Genomic DNA, 22139 nt, shown 5'->3' with positions numbered 1-22139 from the left:
AACTGTACGTGGCCTTTTGTTATGATGGAGGGATTCACCATCAACTAAGTAGCACTCGCTAGGCAAGGGTCATGGGTTCCAAAACTGTGTGAATGGAGAGAGGCTGGGGACAAGTATTAATACTTGGTGGCATGGGCCCCCTGGTGAGGGCCTTACATGCTAATTGCACTTCCTCCTCTCTCCACTGTGGAATATCAGAGCTAATTTTGATTTCATTAGAAGTCTAGTTATAGGCTGCTGAGCTCACTTTGGGCTGACAGTGCACCAGCACTGGGGCTCCCCTATTATAAGCTGAATTCACCTAAGAGCTGAAATCACTGAGTGTTGTGTTAAGTAGTGGGGGAGCCTGAAGATATATTGTGGAGCAGTTTGCGGGACGGCTGGTGAAGCAGTTCAATGCGGCGCAGTGTGTGGATGGCAGGAGCTGCTTGTGGGCCGTGGAGCTGAGCGAAGGAGTTCGTGGGGCGGCTGGCGGAGTGGAGCGGGGTGCAGCTGAGCGAAGGAGTTCGTGGGGCGGCTGGCGGAGCGGAGCGCAGCTAAGTGAAGGATTTCGTGGGGCGGCTGGCGGGGCGGAGCGGAGCGCAGCTGAGCGAAGGAGTTTGTGGGGCGGCTGGCGGAGTGGAACGCCGCTATGGAGCTATGGGGCGGTCAGCTTCAGATCATGTAAGGTGCCTCTTACCCCTGTCCCATTTCCACCCAGGTTGGGAGGTAAAGCTCCGCAGATAAACTTTCGAACTCTGGGGCTGCCCTGACCAGGGACAGAGACTTTTGGGGCATTGGACTTTTGGGACTTTGGGTGATTTGGGGTTGCTGGACTCAAGAACCAAAGGGAAAAGGGCATGCCCCCAATTTGCCTGGGGTGGGTTTTTTGCTCATGGGTTGTGTTATGAATCCTGTTGGTGGTGTTTCCCCAACATAATGCCACATTGTTTCTCTCTGTTATTAAAAGACTTTTGCTACACTCAGACTATGTGCTTGCGAGAGGGGAAGTATTGCCTCTTGGAGGCGCCCAGCGGGGGTGGTATATATTGGTCCCAGGTCACTGGGTGGGGGCTCGAGCCGGTTTGCATTGTGTTATTGGAATGGAACCCCTAGATATTGAACCCGGCCCTTGTTGCTGCCAACTCTGACGGGCAGAAGGGTTACACAAAAAAAAAAATGGATAGTCCATTTTTTGTACCTTAGTGATAGTGTCGCTACATCCACCAGACTCTCACAATGCACAGCTGAAAATCATGCACAAGCAGGCTTAGACTCAAATCCTCAAAGGTATGTAAGCCCCTAGATGCTTTTGAGGATCTGGGCCTTTCTCTCTCTCTTTCCCTCTCCCCAGCCAGCCTGGGCCCAGACACTGGGGTACAGATGTAATAACACAATTGTGAGACATCAGATCTGTGCCATGCGCCAACCTGGTCAGCTGCCCACTCCCTGCTGGCCTTGGGCCCTGGGCAGCTGCACTGCAGCTCCGGGCCGGCCCCCAGCCCTGTACAGAGTGGGGGCTGAGCCTGGCAGGGATGGTACACGGGATGGATAGGTTTGCGGGTGGCTCAGTCTGCTCCCGCGGGGCAGTAAACCTGGCCTCCATCGGGGAGTAACAGTCTGGGGTGGTGCTGGGATTCCTGCTACTCCCTCCCATCGCCCATACAGAGACGCCATTCGCCTGAAGGCAGAGAGGCCACAACCAAGATGGCGGCGATTGGGCTGCAATGGAAATATGCACGAGGTGCCGCATCCAAGATGGTGGCGCGGGAGGGCCGCAGAGAGGGTTGATTTTCCCTGGTTCTGGGGTCAGGGACCGGAAGCGCAGCGGGCGGAAGCGGACGCGCTGGGTGGCCGGAAGTGTCTGTCGGGGTTATCCCTCCCCCTCGCAGTCACAATAACAGGCGGCACTTGGCGGCCAGGTAAGGGGCGGCGGGGCCGGGAGGGGTAGGATTAGGGTTACGTGCGGCTGCTCTGGCTCCCCGCACACGCGCCCCCGGGGACAGGAGGGAGGCGCCGGGTCGGGCTGGCCCTGGCCCTGTGGAAGGGAATGGGGAGCGGCGTGTGCCCCGCTTTCCTGGTGGGCGATGGCCTGGGCCGTGATCGCTGGCGGCGATGACCGTTGCGGGCGCTGGGGCGGGCGGCCGTTGCTGGGGGGGTTGACTGACTGACTGACCGACCGACCGACCTCTCGCCTGGGCCTGCCGCTGGGAATGGGGGGAGGGGCCCTTTCCCATCTGCAGTGGCCTGGGGGAGACCCGCGGTCTGGATGACCTTTTCCCTGCTGGGGTGGGTCCCCTCTGCCGTGTAGAGCGAGTGTCTTTCTCTCGCTCTCCCCGCTTCCTTTGGGATTTGCTTCCCTGACTCCCCACCGGCACGTACTCTGCTGTAAGTGCATGAGGCGGCCTTGGGAGACCCTGCTTCATCCCTCTTGATGCCGTGCTCTGCCTCATCGTTCCAAACCTGAGGCAGGTGGAGGTGCTTTCTAGTTACTGTCCCCTTTTTCTTGCTTTTTCTCCCTTGTTACTTCAAAGAAAGGGGGTTACATTTGAGTAATGTCTCATCACAGCAGAAAACAGGCCTGAAAAATAGTGATGTCTCTTCTAAAGTACCACCTGGAAAAGGTGGAAAAATCCACTTTTCTCAGAGACAGGATGCAATAGAAAACTAAGCTCCCACAAAATAAATTATAGGAGGATGTTTTCCCCTGTTCTCTCCCGCCCCCTGCAAAAAAAAAAAAAAATCCCCAAGCAGCAGTCACATTAAATGTGACTATCAGAGATATAGTAGGAGATGGGGATTATCTGTCTTACATTGCTTTTTGCCTACTGCACTAAAAAAAATTTAGACATTCTTTAGGATCACCTCACCCGATAACAGGAATGTCATAGTAGATAGCATGTGATTATTGTCTCAAGTGGTTCTTCTTAAATAGTCCCTGGTGTCAGCACATATTTATTTGCTCCCCCTATCTTCCAGGTCAGTGCTACTATGTCTACCGATGAAACCAAGTTTTGCAATGCTCAGACTAGCAGTTTGATCTGGGTTGTATTCTGTTTTGCAAACTGTCAACAAAATTGACAGCTCATTGATTCCACAATTGCTGGTACAATATTTTTGAAACTGCTCAGTTTGTTTTCCAAAAGGAGGCTAAGCTGACAGTTCTGGTTGTTACTAATCAAAACAGGAGTTTTCTAAACTTATCAAGTTGAACACAGAAGTCACTAATTGAGAATATAACACATCAAACCATTGTTCATGTAGGATCTTTTTTTTACCTTAACTATATTAAATTGAGAAGAATAAAATTCTCTGCATTTTCTGCCTACTTTGTTTAAATATTAAAGGAATATGCATGGATTGTTTAGAAGTCAGTTGTTGTAAAACAGCAGAACTAAAATAGTGAGAATGTTAGTTTTAAAAACTTGTATGTAGAAACTTATTCCCTACGCTTATTTCTGGATACCCCACACACTGCTCTACAAAGATTACATAGTTCTGGGTGACGAGGCTTTTTCTGTCTCAGTGATGAGATCTAATTCAAAGCACAGTCATCACCAGAGAAAAGTCTGGAGCTGCTCATGTAGATTAACTCATACCTTTAGATTTTCTGCACTGGACTCCCACAAGTGGAGGTGGCTCTTTTACTTCTCTGTGGAGCTCTTCCCTGGTTTCCTCCTCCTCCACTTCAAACCACTGACTTACCTTCTACTTGACTTAAATCTTCCTTTTTATGTGTTATCTTATATCAGACGCTCTTTTTATCTTGAAATATCTTACTCTCTGTATAAAACTAAAATGTTTTCCATTCTCTGCTGCTGTCTGTCTGTCCTCATACTGGAGGAGTATGGGGAAATTCACTTCGAATCCATATCACACAGAGAAACTTTGATACCCATTTATAAAAATTTGTACCAAAGTCCCCCAGTGTCTCTGGATCCTATTTAGGAAATCTTGTCTTAAAGATGGGCTGGATGGCTCAGTTGGGATCTTGATCCTTGCTTATTGGTTGACGATAAAATATTTAGTTGGCCTGTGTGTTCCTCTTTTTATGGAGGTGTAAAGGGTGTGTGGTTTTGTGGGCCCGTGTGAGAACAGTACTGTGATCTTATAGTTACAGAGATGCTTATGTTTAGAAGACTTTAAAAAAGGATCTTGTCACATTAAAATCATACAATTAAGGTAGATTTGTTACAAACAACCTTAATATTAATCTGACAGTTTTATAAACCTAATCTTCCTTGGTTATGTTATGTACTTACTACATGCAGTAATCTACCAGGTTGGGCAAAATAAATAGAATAATCTCATTTCTTTATGGGCCTTTTCTAGTCAGTTTCATTCTCGGTCTTGTATGCTTGAACAATGCTGCAATATTTCAATTGAAAATATTGTAACTGATGAATATATAAACAAACATTTCTGTTGATGTTGGGATTTGTAAAAGCTAAGTTTTGTAAAATCTACAGTATATGTGGGGCCAGATATGACTTAACAGTATCTCTTGAGGGGAAGAAGGGTGGCATAACCTTGATGTGTGTTGTATGATTTCAAAATTTAGAATGCTGACAAATTAGCTATTAAATAAAACCTTTCCCCATCATTAGATCTGAGTGAAGTTCATAACGTTTTGAGGTTTTTTGTCAGATGCAAAACTTGCATTTGGTGAACACAATTTTTCTCTAATCTGTTATAAGATGCTCTTTATATGTCCATCAACCTGCCTTGGAAATATACTTACTTCAGGTTAGGACAGTTTATCAGAGCTATACCCTTCAGTCTTTTTTTTATCTATTCTTCATCTACTAGTTGACCAAAGAAGGAAGAGAACCAAGATCAGTTAAATGAACTGGTTGTGAGCAGCTAAAGACCCTAGGTACTGGGAAAATAAAGAATGAGGGGAAATCATGTAATGTACTATTTGTATTGTGGCTATTGGTAGAATCACAGTAGAAATACAATATGTAGTTAAATGGTAACATGTTTAACATCGACAATATATATAGTGTTTCGTAACATTAACCACAACATTTGCAACAGATGATTTTGATAACTTCATATTTTTACACTCTGTTGGTTGATGAATTTTAGTTTGTGGAAAACTGAAGAAAAATCGGTTGTTGCATATTGTGAAGCTAAGAAACGCATTTCCTACTAAACACTTCTTATCACAGAGAAGTGATGAAAGTTGACACTTGACATGTTAGAGGACACACTCCACTTAAAATCTAGTCAGTTTACAAAAGTTAACTCAAAGTATTTTCATGTCCACCTGCCCTGAGTCTTCCTGCCAATTATTTGTTGTTCTACAATCATTTTCTTGTTGTGGGAAAGACCCCCACAAATAGTTTTGTATGAATTGAATTAAATTGAACAAAATAATCTTTCATAAAAATAATAATTTACCATCATGATCAGGAGAAAATATAGACCATCCAAAACTTGTGTGTATCACAGTTTTGGAGTCTTTCCACAATTTTTGTTGCAGTCTGGAAATTCTGAACTTTCATTACAAAAATGTTTTCATCTCTTGCTGTTGAAAGTTAAATCCATGACAGAGTTTATTGGTTTAACAATACTCTGTCAACGTAACTGTCCAGAAAACAGTCTTGAACTAAACAACATCAGTAGCAAGGATGTGAACTCTTCCTACCTCATGCCATTCATCTCTGTGAGCTGTCAACTTAATTAGAGTTATTAAACATGGTACTTTTTCTTTAAAACTAAACAAATTAATGCAAAAACTGCTAACATTTGGTTTGGATTATTTCAGTAGCAGAAAATGCAGCATCATTAACTCAGCCATATTGCACATTAGGTATAAAATTATGGTGAAACAACATTTACAGAAATATAGTAAGCTACAAATTTAACAGTGAAAATAGAGAGAGATTAAATGTATGCAACATTGCTGAGTTAAGAACTTTAAGCAAGATTGTAAGAGCCTTTCCTTTTTAGGACAGAATAATTTAATTTTGGATTGGACATAGTACACTGAAATGTGTCCACTTTGGTTAGTAATTTTCTGTATCTATTGTTCCATGAGCTGTCTTTGCTCATTGCTATGTGGGTGGCAATTGAAGAGACATTTTATTGTTTTCTAAGTTAGAGAAAGGTTACTACAGAAGTAACCTATAATTAAATTACTTGGATATGTACATAAGAGATCCAGGTGGTATTCTGTTTACTAATTTTACTTGGTTCAAAGGGACTTTCTAGTTAGTCTTCATTTGTTTGGCTGGAATTTTTTTCCAGCTTTATACACAAGGCAGATTGATTTATATCTTGCTAGAACAATCCTTCCACTTTTTAGTTGATCCATTTGGATAATGGCATTCTAGAGTTAATTTTTAGTGGCAGATTTTGTTGAGTCCTTCTGTTTATATTTATGTTTATTACTCTCTATCCTTTCTCCCACTTTTTGTCTTTCAGTTGCACTGAATTTGTATAACATTGTGAAAATTGATCCTTTTAATCAGAAATCATTGCAAATATGGGGCCTCGACGGAAAAATGTGAAACCGTGCTGCATGAGTAGGGAAGTCTCTGAAACTACCAAACTAGATGAGCCAAAAGATTATATGAACCAGCTCTCACATGAAGTACTTTGCCATATCTTTAGGTAAGAAGCTGTATTTTTTGTCTCCCCATACCTTCCACTTTGGTATCTGTGAATAAAAATCTAATGACAGGCATTCAGAAAATACTAGCTGTACCGCCATTAGTTAGATGGGAATTAAATTTAGTCCTCAGTATTTGTGGATGAGGTTTTGCTGGACAATACAGAGGAAATGTATGGGATTTCTTTCTTGTGGAACTCTACCTTTATTTCTTTTGTTAAAACTAAGCACATAGGTGGCACTATATAAATAAGTTATCTCTCCAGAGAAACACGCTTCATATTCTTTGATATAGTCATGTACACTGAAAACTACCTTATGTGAAAATTGCTATTAGTATCATGTAGAAGCAAGCAAAAGAGCAGAGAAACGTTATATCTTTTATTTTTTAAGTTAAGTTTGACTAAAAAAAGTCTGCAAGTGTACACTGATGATAGATACAATATTCATTCTAAGGCAAATTATCTTTTTATACCTTGTAGATGCATGTCTAAAATTTGTTGCATAACTGTTTCACTCATACAGATTCCCTTACTGTTAGCGTTGCAATCTTGCCATTCAATCTTTCCTACACGTTTTAGGCATGATCGTGCTCCAGGGTGTGCAGCCATGCACTATAATGTCTCTGATAAATTCAGTTACCGTGCATACATTACAAGTGATGGATGTCTGGATATATTGAAGCAGCACTGACCCTGCTGCTGAGAGTTTTAGTCAAATGGTTCATTCCATTTAAAAAATAAATGGAATACTCTAACTAGAATTTTACAGATACTCTTAGACTTTGAATAATGTGGCTGGCATGTAAATATCTTGCTGACAAGTTTAAAATGTCCCACAGATTGCAAGTATGTTTGTGGGGCAGCTCCTACTAAACGGATCCCCATTTACAATGAACTAGAGAATTAAAATGCACACTTCAAAGGTAGAAAGTTTCCAGATCTCCGGGTATGGCAACTTTGCAAGATTTGGTCAGAAATGAAATAGGCTCCTACACGTACTAAAGTATCACGGAGTCTCCCTTCTCTACCTCAGACCCTTATGGACACGGCAAGGCCACTGTTCTGTTTTTTACCTTAAGTGCATTGGCCCGCCTGATGAACAAATTGCTACCTCTTCTGCCTAGCCACATTACATAGGTTGCTACAGTACTATCTGAAAAATCTTATTTGAATCCATGCTAGATGTGAGGAACGTCTGGGTTTGTATAGTAATCCTCTGGATGTTCTTTGGTGTGAGAGAAAATGAACGAATGTCTTTGATGAACAGAGTTTCTTTCCATCCGAAAGGTACCTTCCCCTGCAGGATATCATGTGCATGGAATGCCTCTCCCGGAAGCTGAAGGAAGCGGTCACTCTGTACCTGAGAGTGGTGAAGGTTGTGGACCTCTGTGCAGGCCGCTGGTGGGAATATATGCCCACTGGTAAGAAGTACACTTCATTTGGGTATTATGTTAATATTGTATTGATGATACCTAGCTGAGCTATGATATCATTTATACAGAGACATATGGGATGGGCTTTTCTAAAGCAGCCAAGAAAGGTGAGTGCTTACCTCTCACTGACTTTCAGTGGTAGTTGGTGCCTTCCTCACTTCGGTACTTTTGAAAATCCCACCTGTATGTGTGTTGAATACTACAGTGATGAAAATGGGGCTGCTCCATAACAAGTTATGAATAATGTATGTTTGTTGTAAGGGGGTTTAATGTATGTATACATGGGGCAGTTCAAGAAGAGGCTGTTTGCATGCTGGTAAGAAAGAGTACGACTTCATCTAGCTATCCATTTGCCAACTGTTCAATGTCAATATAAGAGCCATTCACTTGGAGATCCTACCTCCAACCCTTGCTTAGCTCACCCATTGAATTTGTCAGGAGTGGGAGGAGCAAGCATCTGAACAGTAAGACTTGCACTGGATTTAAAGATATACTCGTGGCTGGGGGAGGAGGGGAAGGCAGGGGAAGGAGAGCTACGGTGACCGACACTCCAGAGGTTGCAGTGTTTGGGAAGTTAGACTTACAGGGGTTCCTGTCAGGAGGATATTGGGATAAGATATACATGTATACAGACTGTTTATTGTTTTTAAGTCCTGTTTCTCTTGTATTTTGTTCCTACTGTTATGACTAATCAGTACTTTGGTTAAGAAGGCTGTCTGATCACTGTATTTACCACTGGTCACAGATTCTTAAAGGGAAAAACCACAGGTACCAAAACCCTCAGACCTGCTGCTTTAGCACCTTTGATACATGGGGTCCTGCAGACCAGGGCCTCATCTAAGAGTGGGAGAATAATGGGATTCTTCTCAGGGGAAGGTAAATGGACAAGGCCTGACGCTCATGGAGGTGCACTCAGAGAGACCTGACAGAGGACAGAGATGCAGCTAGCCCTATAGTTTTGACAGCTTTGCCCTGGAGGATATAAAGGCAACAAAACATATAGAATATTAGTTCATAAAAGTTGGGGATGGAAACCATCTATTATATCATCTAATACCTTTTCTGGCATGGGAGGGCTGAGGATTTTTATTTTTTTAAAAAAAAGAAAAGGAGGACTTGTGGCACCTTAGAGACTAACAAATTTATTAGAGCATAAGCTTTTGTGAGCTACAGCTCACTTCGTCGGATGCATACAGTGGAAAATATAGTGGGGAGATTTTATATACACAGAGAACATGAAACAATGGGTGTTACCATACAGATTGTAACGAGTGATCAGAAAAGGTGAGCTATTACCAACAGGAGAGCGGGGGTAGGGGGAACCTTTTGTAGTGATAATCAAGGTGGGCCATTTCCAGCAGTTGACAAGGATAGTAGGAGGGAAAATAAACAAGGGGAAATAGTTTTACTTTGTGTAATGACACATCCACTCCCAGTCTTTATTCAAGCCTAAGTTAATTGTATCCAGTTTGCAAATTAATTCGAATTCAGCAGTTTCTCGCTGGAGTCTGTTTCTGAAGTTTTTTTTGTTGAAGAATTGCTACTTTTAGGTCTATAATCGAATGACCAAAGAGATTGAAGTGTTCTCCGACTGGTTTTTGAATGTTATAATTCTTGACATTTGATTTGTGTCCATTTATTCTTTTACATAGAGACTGTCCAGTTTGGCCAATGTACATGGCAGAGGGGCATTGCTGGCACATGATGGCATATATCACATTGGTAGATGTGCAGGTGAACGAGCCTCTGATAGTGTGGCTGATGTGATTAGGCCCTGTGATGGTGTCCCCTGAATAGATATGTGGACACAATTGGCAACGGGCTTTGTTGCAAGGATAGGTTTCTGGGTTAGTGTTTTTGTTGAGTATTTGCTTCAGGTTGGGGGGCTGTCTGTAAGCAAGGACTGACCTGTCTCCCAAGATCTGTGAGAGTATGGGTCATCCTTCAGATAGGTTGTAGATCCTTGATGATGCGTTGGAGAGGTTTTAGTTGGGGGCTGAAGGTGATGGCTAGTGGCGTTCTGTTACTTTCTTTGTTGGGCCTGTCCTGTAGTAGGTAACTTCTGGGTACTCTTCTGGCTCTCTGTCTGTTTCTTCACTTCAGCAGGTGGGTATTGTAGTTGTAAGAACGCTTGATAGAGATCTTGAGGGTGTTTGTCTCTGTCTGAGGGGTTGGAGCAAATGCGGTTGTATCGTAGAGCTTGGCTGTAGACAATGGATCGTGTGGTGTGGTCAGGGTGAAAGCTGGAGGCATGTAGGTAAGTATAGCGGTCAGAAGGTTTCCGGTATAGGGTGGTGTTTATGTGACCATCGCTTATTAGCACCGTAGTGTCCAAGAAGTGGATCTCTTGTGTGGACTGGTCCAGGCTGAGGTTGATAGTGGGATGGAAATTGTTGAAATCATGGAGGAATTCCTCAAGGGCTTCTTTTCCATGGGTCCAGATGATGAAGATGTCATCAGTGTAGCGCAAGTAGTGTAGGGGCATTAGAGGACGAGAGTTGAGGAAGCGTTGTTCTAAGTCAGCCTTAAAATGTTGGCATACTGTGGGGCCATGCGGGTACCCATAGCAGTGCCGCTGATTTCGAGGTATACATTGAAGGTATACATTTTTGTTATACACAGAGAATTGCAGCATAAGTTCTGTCTGTTTACTGTCACATGTTTACTGCTACATGTTTACTGTCACAAAACATTCAAAACTTGTGTCCTCCTCATAGGTTTCACTGATTCCAGTTTCCTAACGTTGCTGAGGAAGATGCCAGACATTGAACAACTCTATGGTCTTCACCCCAGGTATCTTGAAAGGCGCAGAGTCCGTGGCCATGAAGCTTTCAGCATTCCTGGAGTGCTAGAGGCCTTGCAGGCCTGCCCAAATCTGCTGGTAAGTGTGCAGGTTCAAAAGATAAATGCCTTTCATCAGTTGATATTATGATCCTTGATAAGGCTGCAGAGGAAATAGATGGTTGGGATTAATTAACACAATTAATGATGTAACTTCTTGCTTGGATGCAGTACTGTTGTGCATTTAATCTTTGTCTTGCATTGATGGCAGCTGAAGTAAACGTTTACAAAATGTGTTGCTAGTTTACAAATGGGTGCTGTTTTTTTGTAGTCACTTCAATGGGAGTTACAGGTGCTCAGCATTTCTCAAGATCAGGCCATTAGTTACAGCAGTATTGCAGCTAATTAAGCAGTTTCCTATGACCACTTCTGCTTTTAAGGCAAATGGTTCTGCAAATGTCAAGGGAATTCGTGCATTGCCTCAAGCTCTGAGCATTACCGAGAAGTTTGCTTGGTTAAGAGAAATATTATTTCTGCTTAATATGGTAACTGGAGCCTTGCCTTTGCTTATTATTGTACTTTTATCCAGGGTGTTGAGACCTCTCATTTGGAGCTGGTGGAAGCCATTTGGACATACATGCCACAAGTTCATATTTTAGGGAAGTTTCGTAATCGTAATGGTGCTTTTCCAATCCCGCCCGAAAACAAACTGAAAATTCCTATAGGAGCTAAAATTCAGACGTTGCACTTAGTAGGTAAGAGTTTATTGGTGAGTAGTTTCCTTAGATACAAATGAACTTAAAAGATTTGAAATGCTGCATAATCTGGAACCTATATTTGACTCTAGGACAAGCAGAGTTCCAGAACGCAAACTCCAGTGTGACTGTGTTGACAGATGGTGGTGAATTCCCCGTTCAAGAGCCCATAATTTTTGAAGTGTTCCATTTGCTCTTGGGGCACAATCTGTAGAGATGGGTGTAAGTGCCCCCCATCAAAGTCAAAATCATTTACCCTGAGAGATGTGTTGTTAGACCCTAAAAATCATGGACTGATTAGAGACACTGGATTAATGGTTTATTACAACAATCTATAACCCACTTGCAATCCCTACCCTCCTGCTTTTCCCCCACCCCTCATGACTGGAAGGGTGTTAACAGGCCACGTCACTTGTATGGTCCCTTGAAATATGTGTTAACTACTTATGCTAAATAATCTGTTCCATCTTGAATTTAGCTGTGACCACTCTGAGGGCTTGTCTACACTTACAGTGGCAATGCTACAGCCTTTTAACACATCAGTGAAGATGCTACTTAGGCTGACACTAGGGCTTCTCCTGTTGGTGCAGGTCAAGGATCAGCAATCTTTGGCACGCGTCCCAGGGTAAGCCCCCTGGCTGGCTGGGTCAGTTTGTTTACCTGCTGCGTCTGCAGGTTCGGCCGATTGCAGCTCCCACTGGCTGCGGTTCACTGTCCCAGGCCAATGGGGGCTGCAGGAAGCGGCAGCCAGCACATCCCTCGGGCCACACCGCTTCCTGCAGCCCCATTGGGCTGGAGCGGCAAACCGCGGCCACCGGGAGCCGCAATCGGCCGAACCTGCAGACGCAGCAGGTAAACAAACTGGCCCGGCCCACCAGGGGCCTTACCCTAGCGGGCCGCGTGCCAAAGGTTGCCAATCCCTGGTGTAGGTAATCCACTTCCCTGAAAGGCAGTAGTTACATCAACCAGAGAAGCCCTCCCATCAACATAGTGCTATCTACACTGGGAGTTAGGTCAGTATAACTGCGTCGCTCAGGGGGTTGATATTCCGCACCGCTGAGTGACGTAGTTATATCGACATAAGTTGCTTGTGTAGACACAGCCTGAGGAAGTTTCCCAGACCTGAAGAAGAGCTCTGTGTAAGCTCAAAAGCTTGTGTCTCAGCAACAGAAGTTGGTCCAATAAACCTCACCCATCTGGTTTCTTTAATTACCCCGAGCCCTGGTCTACTCTATAGAGTTAGGTTGGCGCAAGGCAGCTTGTATTGACCTAACTCTGTAAGTGTTTATACTAAAATTTCGCTCCTGCTGACGTAATTTGCACACTACATCAACTTAATAACTCCACCTCCATGAGAGGTGTAGAGTCAATATTGATGTAGTTAGGTTGACACAATGTCATTATAGACACTGCATTGCTTACATTGACCATTACTGGCTTTCAGAAGCTGTCCCACAATGTCCCACACTGCCAGTTCAGACAGTGCAAGCGCTCCTGGTGAGGACGGGCACAGCCGATACAAGGAGCAAAGCGTAGACACGCACAAGCAATGTAATTACTGCGGCAACTGTATGCCAACCTAACTTAGGTTGACTTAATTTTGTAGTGTAGACGTGCCCAGAGATTCATTCTACAGTATACGTCTGAAAGTTTGTTTAATGTGGGACCTGATTTGGTTTTTTGTTGTTGTTCCTGTATTTTAGGGGTAAATGTCCCTGAAATTCCTTGTATCCCAATGCTGAGGCATCTTTATTTGAAGTGGGTGAGGCTCACCAAACCACAGCCCTTTAAAGATTTCCTTTGTATCAGCTTACGCACTTTTGTCATGAGGAACTGTGCAGGTAAGGTGTGCATCTATATAGGAAAAAACTAGTACCTGTACTAGGGATATTGTAACTGCATTCGTGCTCGACTACCAAAGGGCACTAGCTCAGAACATGATGGTAAAAATGCCTGAGCCCTGTCTACCGTAGCACTTACACCTGTACAGCTGCACCATTGCTAGCAGTTGCTGTAGTAAGGTTACTAAGTTTACTAATGCAGATAAGATCTTGGGATTGCCCATCATGCAGTACTCCAGAAGCAATCAAAGGCTTTATTTCACTTTTGATATTGAGGAAAAAATTCTCCTATGCTGTATTGCGTTGTTACATTAATAGAACACCTCTAGTTCTTAGTTCTGATAACTTGCTGAACTGAACGGGTGCAAATAGGCGTATCTGATGGCTGCATTATTTGAATGATGTATTAAATAAGCAACCTTCTGTGTATATGTTCCCTATCGGAAGATTTTTTTTCTCTGCAGGACCCACAAATTCTCTGAAATATGTCCCCTTAGTGACGGGTTTGGCTTCTGCCCGAAACCTGGAGCATTTAGAACTGGTTCGAGTTCCTTTTCTTGGAGGACTTATCCAGCATGTTGTAGAAGATAGCTGGAGATCAGGTATACAACTTCCTACTGCCCTGAAGAATAGAACAAAATTACCTCGGGCATCTCATGGGTACCGATCTTATTCTACAGTTTGTTCTTTAATTAGTATGCTTTTAGCCATGTTGAAAGGGTGTTAATAATGGGACTTTTATTTTATTTTTGGGTATTGTTTTAATCTTCTGTATATAACTATATGCTTTAGTGACACATTTTTGTATACTAATACTGAAAACAAATAAAAGCTAAGTTAAATTGAAGTTCTATATTTCTATAACAATGGAAACTATTAAAGAATTGCTACCTTTTGACATTCCAACCAAATGTCAATCTTTACTGTCATTTCACTTTCTAGAGGGTGGAACTGGCAGGAGTAATTTGAAGGAAGGTCACTTTTAATTTAAAAAAAATAGCTTCTTGGTAAACTTCTGTTGTGGTAGTCAGGGCTACCTCCTACCAGTAGGTGTCAACGTAAGGAAGCTTATATTAATTTTCTTTAAAATGGCATGTATTCTTATTGTTAATTGCAATTCTGCATTCGTAAAATAACACCAGGAAAGTGAGTAATGTTTTAATGCCACAACCCATTGACTAAAGTGAAATTTTGCTTTTCTTTCCCTTTATCAGGTGGTTTTAGGAATTTGCACACTATAGTTTTGGGAGCTTGCAAGAATGCTCTTGAAGTGGATCTTGGCTACCTCATCATAACTGCTGCACGAAGGTACTTGCCTTCCCCAGCCATTGTCTTTCCTTTCTGGTTTCTCTCTCTTCAAATCACAGTTGTTTAGGTAATTTAATAAATTCCCAGTGTTTGAAGAACAAGAAGTTTTAAATGTTCAAGAGAAAAGCCATGTGAACTTTTACAATCTATAACAAGAATATCAAATGGCTAGAGGAAAGGACTGGGAATTACCATGCCTGGATTCTGTTGTTACGTCTGTCACTGACTTGTTCTGTGGTCTGAGCCAAGTTACTGCACTTTGTCATCTGTAAAATGAGTATAACAGTATTTTTCTAGCAAGTGTGTATGAGGCTTAATTGGTATTTATAAATTGCGTGGAGTTCCTCATTGCTGCATAACTGCAAAATACTGAAGGATGCAGGTATCCACTGGATTTCACCATTGTCAAGTAAATGTTTTCGTTTTACTGCCTAGAGTGGAACAGAGGCATTCACTCGGATGTTTTCTGCACTAAACAGTGCTTTGTTGCATCTGACCTTGAATGTGAACTGTACTTGATTGCTTTTAGGTTGCATGAAGTGCGAATTCAACCTTCCCTGACCAAAGATGGTGTCTTTTCTGCACTGAAGATGGCAGAACTGGAGTTCCCACAGTTTGAAACCCTTCATCTGGGATATGTTGATGAGTTTTTGCTACAATGTATGCACATTTTTGAAAAAAATTCTTAAATTACCTGGTGAGGGTTAGGATAGTGCAAATTGATAGTTTTGGTGTATTTTTCTAAGACTTGCTTTTAAAAGAATATAAATAATTATTGCTCTTGAATCTGGTGACGTTTAGTCAAGTATGATTTTTCTGTACCCCCTGAAACTTCCATTGTAACTGGGACTGAGACTTTGCTTTGTCTAATGAAAATAATACTCTGGTCTTTGTGTCAAATGGGATTACAGTATGGGACTCAGAAAAAGCTTATTGAAAGGCTGCAACTTCTGAAGCAGCAGATTGCTGAAATCTTCTATTGTCTTTCTTTAGGCAAAATGACTAATGGGGACTTGGTAAAATATGGCTTGGCTGATGTCGTTGAAAATCCAGGAATCATCACAGACATTGGAATGAAAGCTGTAAATGAAGTATTCTCTTGCATCAAGTATCTGGTCGTGTACAACTGCCCACATCTGCACAACCCAAACAATTGGATCACAGGTATTGAATGCTTTTGGAATGCTGGAGATACAATGTGAATGCCTCACATCAGGATGAAGATTTCTACTTAAACTCCTTTCAGTAAATGAACATCATAATCCTGCAATTTAAGGAAACATCTGAGACCAAGAAATGGTCTATTTTTTTTTTTAAAGATTTGGTAGTTGAGGGCATGCCTTCTGTGTGTGTGTGCGTGTGTGTATATATATAATATATATACACACAAGCAGAATATTGTTAATTTGCACTGTAGATTGGGGTAATAGTTAGGAATTATTGATGTTTGCAAATTAGTAAGTGAGAAATATAGTGGAATAGTGCATCATATAAAATTATGATGTACCCATTTAATAAAGTTAGTCCAATTTAAAAGTTTTCATGATAATTCATTGTGCTTGAATTCTGACTTTTTAGGACCAGGTCTGATGATGAGAGTGTATTTTCGTGTCTATCGCTGATTCTACTCTGGTCCCCTTTCCTGAGAGTTGATAAAAGTGCAAATTAGTGCTAATTACGATAGTGATTCCTGTGATGCGAATGCTTGTCTGTTATGAGCTAGACTGAGACTACAAATGCTTTTCATACAGGTTGTGAACAGCAGGATGGATTTAAATCACTAGTCAGGAAGGCTCCATTTAATCATGGATTTATACATAAAAGTGCATTCTTGTTGGTTGTTATAACCTTAATACATATTCCTCACAATTCAGAGATAGATGTAGGTTTCATTTTTAGAAGGTACACTACATTTTTAAGTGATTTATTTTGAAAACTTTTCAGATTAGTTTTACAGCTATATCAGAAAATGAATGGTTGTTTGGTTGTTTCATTTGCCAAAGGTAATTGAAGCAGATATTTATGAAGTCATTGGGAGGTGAACTATCTCCAATTCAAAAGGTTAATCATTAATATTTGGAGGATTTTCTTGCCATGCAGTATTAGGAGGAGAACATCACCAGACAGACATTTAAATTGTTTTATTTAACTAAAACAACAACATTATGTAGTCTGGATTTTTTCTTCAACAGCAAACATATAATATTTTAACAAAACAAGCATATGAATTTTTGAATTTAGTTAAACATTCACATTTTTTAAAATCATGTTTGTTTTTGTTAAAATTGTTTTTAACTAAAATAGTTAAATGAAATATTAAAAAAAAATTAAATCGACTATGTCAGCCAGGTCAACATGAGAAACTTAAAATACTGGCTTCTGCAGCTAACTCAGTCGTTTTCACCTTCATCTTCCTGTTTGTTCATAAGCTGGAAAAGAAAAACAAGGTTTCCTGCTTTTTCAGGTCCCAAACGATTTCTCAATTTGGAATGAATTAGTCCAAAGGAAGAAAATATTGTTTCTACACCGGCAGAAGAAGCTACTGCTGTCAAAAGTGAGATTATCACTTCAACAGTCTCTGAATCCAAGTGCTTAAGTGACTTCCACCAGTTCACTGGTGTGACTTTCTTTAAAACATCATCAGCAAACATGTATTTCTTGAATGGTTCACCCTTAGCTCTGAAGTTTATTATAGCTGGCATTATGGAGGGATGATTGCTGGATGTCCATGTCATAGCCATCTCCTCCTCTTCAGCAGTTAAGGTTCCACCTTCGTACCAAGTATTGAGAATATTTGCAAGAAAATGAGCTGGAGATAGTGCTTATCCCACTTTTGTTTTTTTAATGCTTGTAACTTAACTCTGTCATTGCATATTTCTCTTTTTAACATCTCACTCAGCTTCTTCCAAATTTCAACAGCATCAGCAATAAAACAGCTATTTCCCTGAGTTTTGTTCAAGGCTACAGAAATAGGCTTCCAGGTACTCAGCATGTGTTCACCATTTCTCTTAAGCCCAATGTTGAGAACTTTGGCTGTGACAGGGCCATCTATTTTTTCATGATTTTGTTCACAAACTGTCATCAGATTCAGCCAGTTCTTGATATAGTGCTCAAAACAGTCCACTGCTGAGTTCCATCGCACGTCTTGTGGGAGAGTTAGCTTGGTTCCTCCCACTTTTTTCAGAGCAACTGCTGCAAAGTGGTTGTTACAGAAGTATTTTGCAATTTCAATAACATTAACCTTTATTTCTGGAACACCGAAGTCTTTGGGTAGGATGTGCATCAAATGAGCACTGCAACCGTATGTTATGAGCTTGGGACTCTCTTCACTCTTCTAAACTTCTTCTCATCTTAGATACTTTTGCAGCCCTGTCTGACCAAGCTGCATACTAGACATTTGAATTTTTTTTCAGTTTGTTATAGCTTTTACTACTACTTCTTGTAAATATTCTGCTGTGTGTGTATTTCCTGAAGTATCAATTGTTTCTGTACCCGTTGTCACACAAGCACATACAACAGGATCATTGTGGACATTGCTCCACCCATCAAGACTCAGGCTAACAATTTTACCCTCTAGACCTTTTGCACACTGCTAAGTTTCTCTTTCATACACTTTATCCAGCAATTTGCTTACGACATCTGCTCTGTTGGGTGGACTGTATCCTGGTCTTAATGACTGAACCATATTAATGAAGTGTGGGTTCTCAATCATACGGAAAGGAGAGTTCGTTGCATAAACAAATGGGTCAATTTTTTCATCTATTATCTCTTTTTGTAATCTGCTGGTTCTTATCACAAACTTATCTATGGTTGTTTCTGGATGATGGAGATTTTTTTTTTCTTTTTGCTACAGGTGGTATACTGTGGCTATGTGAGAGAAACACTATCATTGGCAGATAACTCTGAAACTATAGAAAATGATGGTGATCTTGAAGGTGGATAGTCGTCAGAATCCTGTATGTTGAGGATGGATTCTCCTAAACAAAATAAGTCAATGCCATTATTTAATTATTATTACCATACTGCTCATTTAGTATTACTCATTGCATTCATTGACACTCAGTACTACTTTAAAGGTGAAATTTTAGAAGGAAGATCAGCCTATTTCAGCTATTTATTTTGTATCAGAACTGCATCTAAAATGATAGTACCATAGAGTAACAACTATATTTTTTGCTCAAACATGAGAATTCAAGAATAGTCCAGAAGGAAGACAGGTAGTCCTTAAGAAAGAAGTATGAAATAAAAAAGTTTACCAACCTGAAAATCCTGCATGTTCAGACATGTTCCTTTCATCATCTTCAATGCAGCTTCCTCCTGAGAAGGAACACTTCTCATGATATTGTTTCATTTGGGAAACCAGGCCTTTCATTTCTTTGTTGCACTGTTTGCATTTTGCAAGCATGCCTGTCTTACCCACAGGTAGAGGAACTTCATTAAAATATTCCCAAACTGGGTCTTTTACGGCCTGCTGCCATTATAGGTTTTCCCTTCTAGTGACAGAATGATGTGGTAGATCTCAAATCAATAAAGGCTACACTCAGAAAGACCTCAAGACTTCTGGAATATGCTGCTCAAACAGTTTGATTTTTGTTTCTACTGCCTGTCCCTCCCTTCTCACATTTATCTCCAGACTTCTTCTCCTTGTCCAGATCTATTCTGTTCCCAACAATCTTCTGTTCATTGAACTTTTTGAAACTTTGCACTTTTAGAGAGCGGTAAAGGATGGACTCTGTGTACTCAAATTTGCAGAGGGAAAATAGGGTTGAGGTCTGTTACTTCTCACCTCAATATATTATTTATTTATTTATTTAAAAACATTTTTTGCTGTTAACAAACATGTTATCTCTGGAGAGACAAATCCACAGTTTGAGAACTGCAAAACTAAGCATCTCTGATGGTATCTTCTAGACTGAGCACTGAGTCCCATTGGTTAGATAGAAAGATTAACCTAAATAATCTATACCAGGGATCAGGAAACTTTGGCACGCAGCTTGTCAGGGAAAGTCATTGGCGGGCCAGGCCAGTTTGTTTACCTGCAGCGTCCGCAAGTTTGGCCAGTTGCAGCTCCCACCAGCCAATGTGGGCTGCAGGAAGCAGCGTGGGCCGAGGGATGTGCTGGCTGCCGCTTTCCATTGATCTACACAGAAGCCCCTGGAACTCCATAAGATTGGGTCCCTAATCCATGAACTATTGGAACTCATTTACAAAACTTTTCTTAAACATTACATGAATATATTGTCTCATACTATAGAATTAGAATTTATAATCCCTATTCCATGATGAGATATCTTTGAGCTAGAAGGTATCTTATTAAAACTATCTTTAGATAGCTTTTTTTCCTCAAAAAGCGTTTTATCAAAAAAATCTAATTTTTTTTTATTTTTGATTTTTTTTTTAAATCATTGATTTTTATCCACCCTGGTGAACAGTCGTTATAGATGTGGACTGTATTCAGACTGGTTACAGAATGAAGAAAGTAACAGTTAGCAGACATCAGAATTACTCCTTTCCCCAGTCGTCATTTTAAAACACGGGTAGGGCAAAGACAGAGAGAGAGCCCTAATAATGATGGAAGGTTTTCCATAATTCTGCTAACTATTCTGTCCCACTATAAACAAATATGGAGCTGCAGAAATTTGGAACCCCGATGCTGATAAACTGTCATAGTGGTGGTAATGGAAGGCTTAACCGTCTCAAATCTGCAAAAGTTCTAATAGGAGATAAAAGAGGAGCATATATCTCTCTCCTTCCACAGACCATTCAAGATGGACCCGGCTAGTTGACCTCACCCTGGTGCGATGCCATGCAATAAAGCTAGATTCTTTTAGTCAGTTCATTGAATTACTGCCAAGTTTGGAGTTTATCTCTCTGGACCAGATGTTCCGGGAACCTCCTAAGGTAAGTTTTTCTGTGTGTAGTTTGAGGTTTGGTTGGTTTTTTTTGTTTTGTTTTTTTGTTTGTTTGTTTTTTTATTGTTGCTAGGGCATCTGAAATATACCAGAGTTCTGTTAAGGTACATGCTTTTTATAGTTATAATTAATTAAATAGTTCTGTGTGTGACTTAGGAATACAATGATTGCTATGAAAGATGTTTTTCTAAAAGATATGCTCTGAAGTTCTATGGCCTATGTTATGCAGGTCAAACTAGAGTATCACAGTTTTCCCTGCTAGCTTTATGATCTATGAATCTGTGATATGCAATGAAGAACAATTGTATCCATTTGCAGACAGCAGTAGTGGTGGAATGTGGTACTAATGATTAAATATTTTGTTGTCCTCAGAAAAAAAGGTTTAGATGTACTGTCCATATTTTTACTAGGGTTTTCATTGCTATTTTGGTTTTGCCTCTTTTTTTTTTTTTTTTTTTTGCATGAGACTTATTTTTGTATTGAGAGAATTACACATTGTACTAAGTATTCTTATGATTTTGCAGCATGGTAAAATTGTGGTACTATTTCTTCATGAATGTGAATACTTCCATATATGGATTCTCTGATTTTTGTCTCCCCTCCTCATTCCTGCCACCACAAACTGTTAAATATCTTCTTATAACAATGTTCACAACTGTGGCAATGTACTAAATACTTCTTAATGAGATGATTATTCCAGAAACCTTTATCACATATGTTTTTGTTTTTTACTAGAAAATCAAGAATAGTATCATTTTAATATCTGTCCTCTGTCTAGGGCCTATCTTGCTCTGGAAAGGAAATACAAACTCTTCTACTAGATTTTCTTTCATTTCTAGCTTCTCTGATCCTATGACCTATGCATTACAACTTTTTACCATAAGAGTGTACTATTGCACTTTACATTTTTAATGCCAGTTTGAAAGAGGAAAGGGAAGGGGTATAAATTTGACAACCAAATACGCAATCTGTGCAATGAAAGTACAGCAAGTTTTGTGAGCAGATCCTTCCCCATATCTACACACATACTACCCAACGACAAATATAACAGCATCAATACAGTGGTTTTGTATCAATGTTATGATACATTGTGGCAATTTGACATCAGTAATTTAGAATCTTTTTGTGTTTTTGTTTATTTCAGGGCTGTGCTCGTGTGGGCCTGAGTGCTGGCACAGGGATTGGTGTTTCATCTGCCCTAGTCAGTAATCAGAACTCCAACAATGATAACGACAACAACAACAACCACCAGAACAACAACAACCCCAACATCCATCACAACAACCATCAACACCCAAATGACCAGAACGAGGAGAACGAGCTGCGGCAAGATGGGCAGGTGGAAGAGCAGCAGATTGCAGCCGAGGGTAACCACTGATCTTTTGTGAGCCTCTGAAAGAAATGGTCTTATTTTGCATTGCCATTTGCACAGGACTGTAGGCAAAAAGTGAATGTGTATTGTATTTGAGCTCACTTGGTCAGGGTTAGGATTGCATCACGTTACTTTGT

General features: G+C 40.8%; 1 protein-coding gene across 5 annotated transcripts in view; it reads left to right on the top strand.

The window, feature by feature from the left end:
• Positions 1–1818: 1818 nt before the first annotated feature.
• The window catches only part of FBXO38 (F-box protein 38), a 39075-nt gene continuing 18754 nt past the window's right edge, over positions 1819–22139 (top strand). For 3 of the 5 annotated variants that reach the window (XM_073355861.1, XM_073355857.1, XM_073355862.1), the window contains exons 1-12: positions 1819–1901; positions 6412–6600; positions 7888–8021; positions 10751–10914; positions 11404–11569; positions 13273–13410; positions 13875–14012; positions 14625–14718; positions 15248–15378; positions 15712–15882; positions 20477–20619; positions 21775–21997. In XM_073355861.1, coding sequence (XP_073211962.1) covers positions 6473–6600; positions 7888–8021; positions 10751–10914; positions 11404–11569; positions 13273–13410; positions 13875–14012; positions 14625–14718; positions 15248–15378; positions 15712–15882; positions 20477–20619; positions 21775–21997 — 1630 coding nt within the window. In that variant the 5' untranslated portion in view covers positions 1819–1901; positions 6412–6472. Of the gene's footprint in view, positions 1902–3940; positions 4856–6411; positions 6601–7887; positions 8022–10750; positions 10915–11403; positions 11570–13272; positions 13411–13874; positions 14013–14624; positions 14719–15247; positions 15379–15711; positions 15883–20476; positions 20620–21774; positions 21998–22139 lie in introns of those variants that run through there. The other 2 variants (XM_073355860.1, XM_073355858.1) reach the window with 2 other exon arrangements.

Source organism: Lepidochelys kempii, chromosome 8 (assembly GCF_965140265.1).
Source record: "Lepidochelys kempii isolate rLepKem1 chromosome 8, rLepKem1.hap2, whole genome shotgun sequence".
NCBI lineage: Eukaryota > Metazoa > Chordata > Testudines > Cheloniidae > Lepidochelys > Lepidochelys kempii.
Note: the sequence above shows the minus strand (reverse complement) of the source record. Positions and strands in the feature narration are given on the sequence as shown.